The sequence below is a fragment of the Cebus imitator genome, unplaced genomic scaffold (genome assembly GCF_001604975.1).
Source record: "Cebus imitator isolate Cc_AM_T3 unplaced genomic scaffold, Cebus_imitator-1.0 Scaffold6, whole genome shotgun sequence".
Classification (NCBI taxonomy): Eukaryota; Metazoa; Chordata; class Mammalia; order Primates; family Cebidae; genus Cebus; species Cebus imitator.
The window spans coordinates 10,635,838-10,648,604 of NW_016107321.1; the positions used below are offsets into that span (position 1 = coordinate 10,635,838).

General features: G+C 36.9%; 1 protein-coding gene across 6 annotated transcripts in view; it reads left to right on the forward strand.

Annotated features, from left to right (window-relative positions):
• The window catches only part of IPCEF1 (interaction protein for cytohesin exchange factors 1), a 201,264-nt gene that overhangs the window by 101,714 nt on the left and 86,783 nt on the right, over positions 1-12,767 (forward strand). For 3 of the 6 annotated variants that reach the window (XM_037742101.1, XM_017537739.2, XM_037742092.1), the window contains 2 exons: positions 8,624-8,663; positions 9,376-9,545. In XM_037742101.1, coding sequence (XP_037598029.1) covers positions 8,624-8,663; positions 9,376-9,545 — 210 coding nt within the window. Of the gene's footprint in view, positions 1-8,623; positions 8,664-8,691; positions 8,921-9,375; positions 9,546-12,767 lie in introns of those variants that run through there. The other 3 variants (XM_037742096.1, XM_037742100.1, XM_037742103.1) reach the window with 2 other exon arrangements.

Consider the following 12,767-nt stretch of genomic DNA (forward strand, 5'->3'; position numbering starts at 1 on the left):
AAAAAAAAAAAAAAAAAAAAAAAAAAGCTAAGATATGGAAAAAAAATCACTCATCTCTAATGTAAATCTAACAGTAGTCCCAAAAGAACAGAAACATTATTTGAAGACCTTTTGAAATTTTCCATGTTGAAAAAAGATGCAAAAATAAGTCCATAACTGGATACAGTGCAGTAAAATTACAGAATATCAAGGATAAGAAAGACTTAACAGAGTGAGAAGGATCAAGTATAATGAATGATAGACTGATAGCAGAAATCTGATCAATGTGATAGTTGTTAGAAGACCAATGATCAAAATAGTCAAAGTGCCAGGGGTGGAAATACTTTTATACCTACCTCAATTATCATTCAGTTTTGAGGTGAAAATAAAGGCATTACAATACACACAGAGACTGAGAATTTACTACCTACTGACCCTCATTAAAGGGACTATGCAAACAGGCACCCATCTAAACAGAAAAGTGGATCCAATGGGAAGCTATATGATAAATGAAACAAAGATGATCACAGAAATAGGAAAACTTGTGATTTCTGATTGAGAAATAATAACTTAATCATAATAAATTTATGGTTAAAAATAATAATGCACTTAACATTTTTAATGGAAAAATAAATATGTAGACTGCAATAGCAAGAGAGTGGTCATTCAAACAGGAGCTACGGTATGCTAAGTTATGTTATATTTATGGTGAATTTAGAAATACTAAATTAAACATCAGAGAAATCACATGCGAGAAACAAAGAAGAGAAAAATAAAATTAAATGAAACCAGTTAAACCAAAACCACAAAATAAAAATGATGTTAAATGTAAGTAGATTAAACTCACCTATGAAAAGGCACAGATAATCTTGTTACATTAAAAAAATCAAAATCTAGCCATATGATCCTTATAAAAGAAATGGCACCAACCAACCAACCAACCAACCACATAGAAAGTCTGAAAATAAAAGGATGGACATACTAACAAAGTTGTGACTATAGCAACAAAAATAAAGAGAGATATAAAAGATTTAGAAAACAATAAGCAGTTTTGATTTAGATTTACATAGAATGTGCTGTGATTTGACTGTGTCCCCACCCAAATCTCATCTGGAATTGTAATCCAAATTGTAATCTCTGCATGTTGAGGGAGGGACCTGGTGGGAGGTGATTGGATCATGGGGGCAGTTTCCCTCATGCTGTTTTTGTGATTTTGAGTGAGTTCTCATGAGATCTGGTAGTTTTATTAGTATCTGGTGCTTCCTGCTTCTCTCCCTCTCTCTCCTGCCACCATGTAAGATGTGCCTCGCTCCTTCCACCATGATTGTAAGTTTTCTGAGACCCCCTCAGCCACACGGAACTGTGAGTCAATTAAACCTCTTTTGTGTATGAATTACCCAGTCTCAGGTAATATTTTTAAAGCAGTGTGAGAATGGACTAATACAAAATGGTTACAAAATTTGGTTATGTAATAAGTCACAAATAAATGCTAATAATTTCAAGAAATTGGTATCATAATCATATGTTCTGAACAAAATGGAATGAATTTAGAAATAAAAAAACTAGTAAAATGTTCCCATATGTTAAGAAACCTATAAATACACATGCAAATATCTCATTGGGTGTAAAGAAATGATTTAGAATGGAAAAACAGGGAGATACAAGTAAAGCAAAATTCACAGTAAATGTCTAGCTCTGAATGTTTTATTATAAAAAAAGCAAAGAATATAAATAAGATAAACATCATCTCTAGGAGCTGGAAAAAGAATAACAGAGTAATTTTTTTTTAATTTAAAGAAATAAGGATCCTAAGAGCAGAAATTAATGAAAGAGAAAAAAATGAACATGTAGAAGGAGACATAGGAAAGATTTATGAAATTCTGAGATAGGGGACTAAAACATATTCCTGGTTGTAGAGAGCTAAATTTTATATGTTGCAGGAGGTTCTGTAAGTAGGGCACTTTGGAAAAAATGTGGGAATATCTAAAAAGTTAAAGATGCACATATCCTATGACCATGGAACTCCACTTCCAGATAAATATGTAGCCCAGAAAGACACCTGCATATATGCACAATGAAAGTTATACAAAATTGTTAATTGCAACATTTTTGTAATAGCATAACATTGTAAATAATTTAAATGTGCATCAATAGGTAGAGATAAATTGTGGCATTTTTCTTCACTGCAGTACTATGCAGCATTGCAAATGAACTAGAGATACATGTATCAAAGTGAAAAACTTACAAAAACATAACAGTGAATAATAAATGTCTGTATTGATGTTATTACTTATAGTTTTGTTAAAATATTATTTATGGATAGTAAAAAAGGAGACTGGGTGTGGTGGCTCATGTCTGTAATCCCAGCACTTTGGGAGATCGAGGAGGATAAATCTCTTGAGCCTACAAGTTCGAGACCAGCCTGGGAAACATGGTGAGACCCTGTCTCTACAAGGAAAAAAAAGGCAAGGAAATAATCTACATCACATTCAAGTTAGTGTAATGTGAGGAGAATGAGGGGGAAATAGAAAAAGGGAGGAGTACACAGAGAGATAACAGGATATTTAATTCCCTTAAAAACAATCTCAAAAAGTAAGACAAAAAGCAGAAAGAAATGGACGATCAATGAGTTAGAATATGAATATAATTGAAGCCTTTGATACTGCATTGTTGAAATGCTTTCTAAGTGTGTATCTGTATGTAACTGCAATAGAAGGGTTTAAGCACAGAAGCTTGGTTTTGAGGGAGGTCTATGGCAATCTCTGTCCTTTGGCAGTGTGCCTTCCTGTTACTATCATGACGCCTCTTTTCAGTGAAGATTCTCGAAAGAGTAGTCTGCAATGCTGTCTTTATTTCTCCAGTTCCCACTTGTCTCTCACCCCACTCAATTGGTCTTGGTAGCCCCACAAAAGAGTTAAACAGTTTTTGCCACATCTTTAGTGAACCTGTTCTTTCTGTTTTCTTTTTTGCTTTTTTGAAATGGAGTCTGGCTCTGTCATTCAGGCTGGAGTGCATTGGCACGATCTCAGCTTACTGCAGCCTCTGCTTCCCGGGTTCAAACAGTTCTCCTGCTTCAGTCTCTCCTGAGTAGCTGGGATTACAGGTGTCTGCCACCACACCCCACTAATTTTTGTATTTTTAGTAGAGACAACATTTCACCATGTTTGTCAGACTGGTTTCAAACTCCTGAACTCATGATCTGCTTACCATGGCCTCCCAAAGTGCTGGGATTACAGGCATGAGCCACTGCACTTGGCCAAGAGCAGCTTGTCATTTTTTTTTTTTTTTCACACTGACAGTATTGGAAGGTTTGGACCTAACTTTCCCTGGTATTCCTCCCTCTGCTCCACAGCAGCCCTCTCTCCTGCTGTTCTTTACTTTTTCTTTTGGTTTTCCTCTGGATTCTGATGTTGAGCGTTTGTCATTCTATACATTCTCTAGGTGATATGACCACAACACGAGACTTCTGCTCTTTACACAGTGACAAGTCACAATGTTACATTTTTATTCCAGATTTCCTCCCAATCTCTAACCCCTTAAATACTACTGTATACCAAGTATTTCCACTTAGATGTCTCACATGTTCATCAAGCTCAGTATCTTTACTACTGAAACTACATATAATATATACTACTGAAACTGTATATATATATATACACACACACACTATATATAATATATATACTATGATATATAATATATATATAAACTATATATAATATATACATAATATATATAAACTATATATAATATATACTACTGAAACTATATATATACACACACTATATATATAATATATATACTATAATATATATTATATATAAACTATATATAATATATACATAATATATATAAACTATATGTAATATATACTACTGAAACTATACATATATATACACACACTATATATAATATATATACTATAATATATAATATATATATAAACTATATATAATATATACATTATATATATAAACTATATATAATATATACTACTGAAACTATATATATACACACACACACTATATATAATATATATACTATAATATATAATATATATATAAACTATATATAATATACACTACTGAAACTATATAGTTTCAGTAGTAAAGATACTGAGTTTGATAAATATATATATGTATATAGATTTCTGTGTTCTCTATGATGCTAACCCGTTTGTTGTAATTGTTTAAGCTAGAAATGCCACAGTATTCCTGGAGTTTGTTCTTCTCCACTTTCTACATTGTCATCCTCCTCCTTCTCTCTTGTGCCCTTCCTGCAACTCCTTATCTCCTCTCTCTTCCTTCCTCCCCTTCTTCCCAGTCCTCCATCTTTTATTTCTTCTGCTCCTCTTCTAGGTAGAAAATGCTGTGGCATTCAGCTTCCCCACAAACTCTAGTCCTTGCTTCCCTGCCCTACTTCTGAACAAAACAGCAACAATGCAAGCAAATACCCTAACAGTCTGCTATTCCGAGTTTTATTCTTCAAATACCTATTTGCACTTTACCATTTACTCAGGCGACTTTGGGCAAATTCCGAAGCTCCATTTGCTTTAATTTCCGCTTCTGTAAAGAGGGCATAATAATAGCACCTAAGCCAGAAAGGCGGCTAGGAGAGTTCAATGCCAGTATCTTGAAAAGACTCAGAGCAGGGCCTGGCACGCATCAACATGATATGATTATTAGCTTTATTCATATTTCTTAGCTGTCATTGTGGTTTTTTGACATAAGAGATGGGGTCCTGCTATGTTGTCCAGGCCAGTTTTGAACTCCTGGGCTTGAGATCCTTCTGCCCCAGCCTCCCAAATGGCTAGCGTTACAGGCGTGAGTCATCACGCCCAACCCCTGTCATTGTTTTTATTACTGCTTCTGTTATTATTAGAATGTCTATTGTCTGTCTCCATTATTCACTACTATGAGAGATTATTTCAATTAATGTATGAAGTACTTTTAAGGTGGTTACTCTTCTGAAAAAATTAAGCAAGCTTTTCACATGTTTTCACAGGTAAATGTTTCTGAATTGGATACTTTAGAATCTCCTTTAAAAAGTTGAGTCTAGTTTTCCAGGAAGGATAAAAGACGTTTGTGGAGCTGTCCGGGGTTTCTGGAGAAACATCCCTAAATGGCTCTGTCAGTGCCATGGCTCTAAAAGAGTCAGGAATTTTTGTGGCTTGGTTGTTAAAATATTGGTAGCTTGAAATTGTCAATGATGTGAGGATTTGTACCACAGAAACTGACAAAAACCACAAATTAGGGCTCCTGTAACAAGAGAGCCCATTTTACCAGCATATCACTACATAGATTTTGCCAAAAGGTTAGGGTCACTATAAAGTCTGATGTCATGACAGAGCATCTTACTGTGAATTTTAACACATCTTGGGGTAAATTTTGCTTGTAAGGTTTAGCAACTACTATATGGATTATAAGTCAATATAATAGTTACCTGTAACCTCCGTGTTAGCCCCATCATTCAATCTCAAAGGAGTTTCCTTTGTGTGTTTTCTACTGGGTCTTTTGTATATTTCCATGTGTCTTTGAGTGATTTGTGGCCAAATGAAGTTTTTGAACTATCTTTTGAAAAGTTAAACACAAATACACTTATTCAATAAAAAATAAATACATCTTTTCAAAGAAAAATTTTCCCTCAATTTTAGAACCAAGTTAGGGCAAGCCAGATTTTTAGAATAATTCTTCAGTTTTACCTGTAACATTCAAACTGGAAGAAAATAGGATGAGAAAATATCTTAAGAGGCACTGAATATTTATGATGATAACAAGCTATAATTTCCTCTATTGAAAAACCTTCTCATAAAACGCAAAACTGGTTGCTTGCTTTTTTTTTTTTTTTTAACTTACCTAGCGAAAAACCACATGCAAGATCTTTTTGAAACTGACTAGTTCGCGGGTTCTACTTCCTGTTGTGAGGAGTAAAATCTATCTTAGATGCAATAAAGTTCTCAAAGATTGTTTTTGTTCTCTTATAAACCAATTTAGGTTTCAAATTCATGTATATTAAATGAAACTGAAACTCCCTGAATTTGTTATTTCTATAATATCCAGTCTGCTTCTGGTCAGGGAAAACAGTTTTAACAGTTAATAATTTGCTTTAGGAGAATTACTGTCAGAACAGGATTGACTCAATGACTCAATAACTAAGCTCCCCTTCCTACTTGAAAAAAAAAAAAAGCCTTTCGCTGAGTTGGGTGCCCACTCTGCTTGAGGTATTATTCTCATCACATTTTAGGCACAAGAACGTGGTGTAGACCAAGGGTTGGTCTTAGACAGAATTGAGACAAAGCTCACATTTTGGGGCTTTCCCTGAAGTAGCCCTATGGTTTGATGGTGGAGCTGGAGGGCCTTCAGTCCCAGTGGGTGTCACAAGGAATGGGTGGTGGATACTGGTACTCAGCTGGGAGGGATGGAAGGAGCATCACCTCCTCTCTGCCTTGACTGATCCCATTGCTGCCTTCCAGGAACCCTCCTCTCACTCGTTCATCAGAAGGCAGCTCTTCTTATTTGAACTAATGTAATTTCATCTTGTTCACTGGGGGCCTGAGCACTCTAGGAATGACTGTTAACAATGCCCTCTTCTCCCTGTTCCCCTGGCTCTTGGTTTGTCTTAAGTGCTCCTGGACCCCAGAGTCCCCAAATCCTGCCCGTCATCTAAATTTACTTATTCTCTTCTTTATCTTGAGTCCTAGTTCTCAGGTAAAATTTAGCCTCTCAAATAATACACATATTTATGCAAAAATATTTTTGTCAATTGGTACTAGTTGGGTTTTACTGATCTCAGAGAATTGTCATATCCAAAAAAGTCCTAGGAGATGATTTGAGGGAATGGTTGGAACTTTAGGCCACAAGACAGGTCAGTGGGAGAGATAATTGTGAAGTGAGGCTAAGACTATATCCTTTTCATGATAACATGCCTGGATTTTAGTAACGTGCCATGATTATAACATGTCTATATTTGCTTAAAAATTAAGGCAATTATTACCATCTTTATGGATGATTAATTTTGGGGAGGATAAATTTTACTCTAACATTTGTCAGATAAAATGTCATTGCAGTATTTCTTGGGATCTATATTTCTTAGGAAATACAATTTAAACACTTTAGCTTCATCATAAGTGCTGAAAGAAACAGAAGTCATACTTATTATAAAAATTAGGATTTTTTTCTGTTTACTAGACATAAAGAATTTGTTTATCTCAACAATATTATATTACATATACTCACATAAAGGAATGTTGTTCAGTTCTCAGAGGATTTTCATAAATAAATATTGCCAAATCTTTATAAGACCTATAGGATTAAAATGATTACCAATATCATCATTTTATAAATGAAGAAGCAGATTCAGAGAGGGCTACACAGTTAATAATTATAATAACCAGGAATTGATTCCAGCCCTCTGAATTTAAAGACTTTCACCATGTTATATCCCTTCTTCAAACACACAGTAGAACCATATACAAGCGCTACAAGATCAACAGTTAGAGATGCAGAATATAAGCCAGGCACCTCTAGAATAACATCATAAAATGCTGTGCTAAGCCTGCATACCACATTTTTAGAACTGCTTTTCAATTTCATACTTTTTCCCCTGAGTTCTATACCTGTTAACAGAAAAGGTGAAGTCTTTTAAACTTAAATCAATTCAGCTTACATATTTGTAAAGAAAAAAACAAATAAAACTTCAAGCCAAAATTTTTTTTCTCTTTCTACACACATACACACACGCACGCATGCATGCACACACGCACGCACACACATGCACACACACACGCACGCACACACATGCACACACACAAATATTTGAAAGCATTTAAAAATATTTTCCATTTTTGCTGATAGTTTGATTCTATGCTTGCTTAAAATGTATTGTGGAGAAAACACATGTTTCGTGCTATGTTGTCTTATGTCTGATTTGAAGATTTGAAGAGCTAATACAGAATAGTAGGTGGTAACTAATTTGTCTTCCATAAAACGTGAGAAATATTCAGAGATATTTAAAGACACAATAACAAATTTTAATTTGTCTGTAAGTAAAAATTTCCTGATAAGGAGGGTTGATTGCTAGTGAGTTCTCACTAAAAGAGGTTGTGGAATTTCATTTTCTGGGATATTTAATTCATGTGGTTTAGGTGTAACCCTATGTGGTAGCAGGACTATGAACTTAATAGTTCAAGTGACTCTAATATTTTGAGTTTGTAACAATTGTCTTCCAGGTTTATCTGAGTAATCACTGTTATTTTGAAATTGCAAAAGAAACAAGATATAGTTTTCCTTTTCTCACAAAAATGTAAAAGGGGAAATATTTTTTGATTTCGAAAACTTCCGTGAACACTGTGGTATCATAACTAAAGTAGTAGTGAGAGAGCAGCCCGGGGGTGGGAACAGGAAACATTAGTGATAAACGCTCTGTGCTCTGTGACATTCTTTTTTCAGGTTCAGCTCAATGTATATTGATTCTAATTAGCACATTTTGTGCCTCAGCTGGTAGCTCCCCGTTAGCTCTGCCTGGAGAGTTTTTTTTTAGATTCCATCCTGCTCATAAACACTGCCACCTCCTCCCTCCTTCTCTCTTTACAAATGTTACAACACAATCAGAAATTTCCTCTTTTCTTTCCTTCCTGCATTTTCAGCAGGTTCCCTTGCGTCAGAAGCCGAGGAGGAAAACTCAAGGTAATTCGATCTCTTTTGTTTCTTTATAAACCCTTTCTGTGTGCGTTGAGTGTGGCTTTTCTCCCGATGCTTCCTTGGGATCAGATTTCTGTCTGTCTTAATGCTAATATGAGGAGTGGATGGCAGATTAATTTTTGGTTATTCTTGAATCGGTTTTAAGAAATGATGATATGCTGTTCATTTTGATTAATCCCTCGTGGTGTGTTGAAAGAGCTTAGAAAAACTGGCAGTGAGTCGGGAAGTAGCTGTGTTTTGAGGTGGGCATTAACCCTTCACCATCTATTGCATAACTACTGCTGTTATTGTTGAGAGGAGCTACGTTACTGCACGGATATGCCTGCCAGTCTTACGATTTTAATTATTTTTAACTTATTCTTGGTGAATACTATTCTTAGACGAATACTTGCATATTAGTCTCGCTGCGCTGTTTCTTCGGCTATATCTTATACCTTCTAAGCATCAAATGAATGTTAGAAAACATTGCAGTTTATTTTCACTGGGAGAAAAAAATCAGCTGATGTGTTTTTTCTTTCTCTCTTTCTTTTCTTTTTTTTTTTTTTTTTTTTTTTTTTGCATTGGCTTTGCATAAATCCAAGTCCCCAGGGGGTAGGCAATTAAAAGCTGCCTTTCGCTGTATCACATAAATCAGAGTAATACTTTACCTATCAAATCAGGGTGATACTTTATCTACCTCTTCATGTAATCATTGCAGGTTTTCTCACAATGAGTCGGAGGAGGATATCGTGTAAAGATCTGGGCCACGCTGACTGCCAAGGGTGGCTGTATAAGAAAAAGGAAAAGGGAAGTTTCCTAAGCAACAAATGGAAAAAGTTCTGGGTGATGCTGAAGGGGTCGTCACTGTACTGGTATAGCAATCAAATGGTGAGTCTGCTTTCTTCCGCCTGGTCCCAGCCTCTTTTAACGAGGGGTAACGTAACGGCATCAGGTGATGCCATTAATTTTGATGGGAAAGTTAATTTCGATTTCTGGGAATCGGAACGGAGTAAATAATTTATAGAAAGCACTTCTGGTCCAGTAGGTATGGAGGTTATTCTGTTGTGTTTTATGGAGAAGAAAACCATCCTGTTTGATTACTCTTTGGTTGGGGAGGAGGGGAGTGTTGACATTTGTATTCCTGGTAAAGGAGACTGTTAAGTCCTGTTATTAATGTTACTACTTCACATGGGATTCTAATCATTTCAGGATTTATGTGGGCATCACTTAACAAGGCATCTTTACATGGTTAAGCTCTCTCTACTAAAAGGAGACTCAGCTTCACGACCTGCAAGGGTGTCAGTTGATTCTTCAGAGAAGCTTTTTCCGTTTCTCCTCCTTTACTTTCTTCTCCCCCTTCTTTCCCTCTGACCTTCTTTATCAGACGGTTTGGTTTGGAATCACTAACCCATATGCCAGCTTTGCAGTGGTGACTGTCACCTCTTGCCCCCTGATGTGCTCTGTGATGGCATTAAGCTAGTCATGCTTAGACAATGTAAAAAGATAGTTGCCTAGTTTATTCCTTTAAAAGTCAGGATACTGCTATGGTCTGCTTCCCGGGTTAGTTTTCTGTTGAAAATGGCTGGAAATAAAGTTATTGTTAAAGAGTGTGCTGATATTTCATGGCCTGGGTCATGTTGAAAATGATGAAGTTGTTGACTGTCGAACGAGGAGACATTTCCAAGGGGAAATGCTCTCAACAAGCCCCAGTGAGGTTTGATTGCTGCTTTCAGGAGAGCATGAGTCTCTTTGTGGCACTGTGAAGATCAGCATTGGATAGCTGTTAATAAAATAAAGGAAAAATACTTAAGAGTTGCTTATAAGCCAAGAATTTTTTTTGAGATGGAGTCTCACTCTGTTGACAGGCTCTGGAGAGCAGTGGCATGATCTCGGCTCACTGCAATCTCTACCTCTAGGGTTCAAGCAATTCTTCTACCTCAGCCTCCCAAGTAGCTGGGATTACAGGCACACATCACCATGCCCAGCTAATTTTTGTATTTTTAGTAGAGATGGAGTTTTACGATGTTGGCCAGGATGGTCTTGATCTCTTGACCTCATGATCTGCCAGCCGTGGCCTCCCAAAGTGCTGGGATTACAGGCATGAGCCACCACACCCGGTCCGGAAGTTCTTTTTATGTGACATTCCTTTTGTGAAATGACTTGGGCATGCCCATCATTTAAGCAACAGAGCTGTCCATCATGTAACTTTATAAATGCAAAGTAAGTACTGCATATTGTTTGTGGGCCAAATTTTTATTTGATAAATTTACATCCACCAGCTGCTAATCAGAAATTTTTGTTACTCATATACCTCTGGGCCCTTTTCATTAAAGATTTGGTTAAACCGAACCCAAATCCAATTCCAGTGCTTGGCATAAGAACACTCCTCTCTGCTCTTCTGCTCCCAAGCTATTGCTTCAGCTTCACCTCATGTAAAATGTGGCACAAATCTCCTCTTTGGGTTCCGTAAAAATAGATACTTTTTTCCAAGCATTTGGTGCATTATTACAACTTTATCAAAATTTTAAGGGATTCACAAAAAGTCACTGGCAGAGTGTGCAGTTTTCCACTGTCATCCTTTCCTCTTTTCTTCTCCCCTCCTGAATATATTCTTCATCGTGTCTAGCATGAAGGGTTTTACCCAAATTAAGGCAACCTGGGTCTGCAGTCTTGCCTTCTATTGTAAGAGAGTTTTCCTAAACAAATACAGCTTTTTTCTTAAGAGGAATTGAGGTGAATAGAAATGTCTCTTTCTTGTTTCATATTATTTCAGGCTCTTGTTTTTGGGTAGTTGTGGCAAGTGGTAGTCCTCTACATCTTTTATAACATGGGTGAACCTACTGATTGACTACTAATTAATAGTGGTCAGGGAATTTCCCGAGGCTGTGGAAAGATTGGATGCTGATGGAGCTTGGCATGTCTGTGGAAACTCGTAAAGCTCAGACGGAAGCAGGACGTTCATCTTCTCAGGCAGTCAAATTATTCAGCACATATGTTCTGGGTGCTGTCCCTGTCTTCACAGAATTTAAAGGAAGTCCTTCGGAACCACACAGGCTGCCAGATTGGGCTGGCTTGGCCCCATCAGCTCATTCAGCTTATGATGCTCTTAGAGGAGCAATGAGTTACCTATTTTAGGCATTAGGAACTTCATGCTTCCACAAGGAGCAGCAGTGTTGACAGACTAGGCTAGAAAGAGGAAAAGGACAGAGCCTCAGATACACTCACACATTCCTGCCCTGGCTTGCTTTCACGGCAATACAGAAAGGAGTATTCAGGTTGCAAAGAATGTACTTGAATACAGTTAGATTAGCAACATTGAATAGAGAATAAGCTTGCCATTATCTGGCTAGGGAACTATAGGATCAAATTAATGGCATGCAAACTAATGGTTGTAAAGCTAATGGTATGTAGAGGAATTCTCCCTCTCTTCTCCTCTCTACCCCCCCCCCCACAGGCCCTGAATCTTAATTATATGTTTATTGGGAGGGGGGAAAGGCTACTCAATGAATGCTTAATAAGCAGTCATATTCCTCTTGTCTGTGTGGATATCAACTGTGAAATAAGAGCCAAGCATGTCCTGTCAAACCAAGAAGCTTGTTTACTTTCTGCCACTTGAAAGAATTCAGATTCAACAAAGTCCCTCTCAAAGCACCTAAGTCTAAGCACCTAAGAGCAGAATTCTCATTCTACCTTCTATGTTCCTTAACCTTGGGGTAGGACCAGCCCGGTCCCTACACTTTCTTATGTAGCCTAAAGCTGAGAGGTAGCAGAGACCATAGCATCTTAGGAAGAACCACCTGTTGCTGTCTACCCTATGCCAAGGGATTGCTGCTTCTAGGTACCTTGCATATATGCTCTCATTTACTCCTCAAAAACACCCTGAGAGGTAGTAACTGTCTCCACATTTTGAAAGTGGGATAGACTGAAATACAGAGAGATTGTATAATCATCCCAAGTCACATAGTAGTAAATGGAAGAAAACAGATTCACATTTAGGCCCCTTGGACTCCCAAGCCCATGAGTTGGAACATGCCAACCTGAGTCCCTCTGAGGCCAGGATACATGACACAATTAAGACTGCCCTGTTTTCCTTTTTTTTTTTTTTTTTTT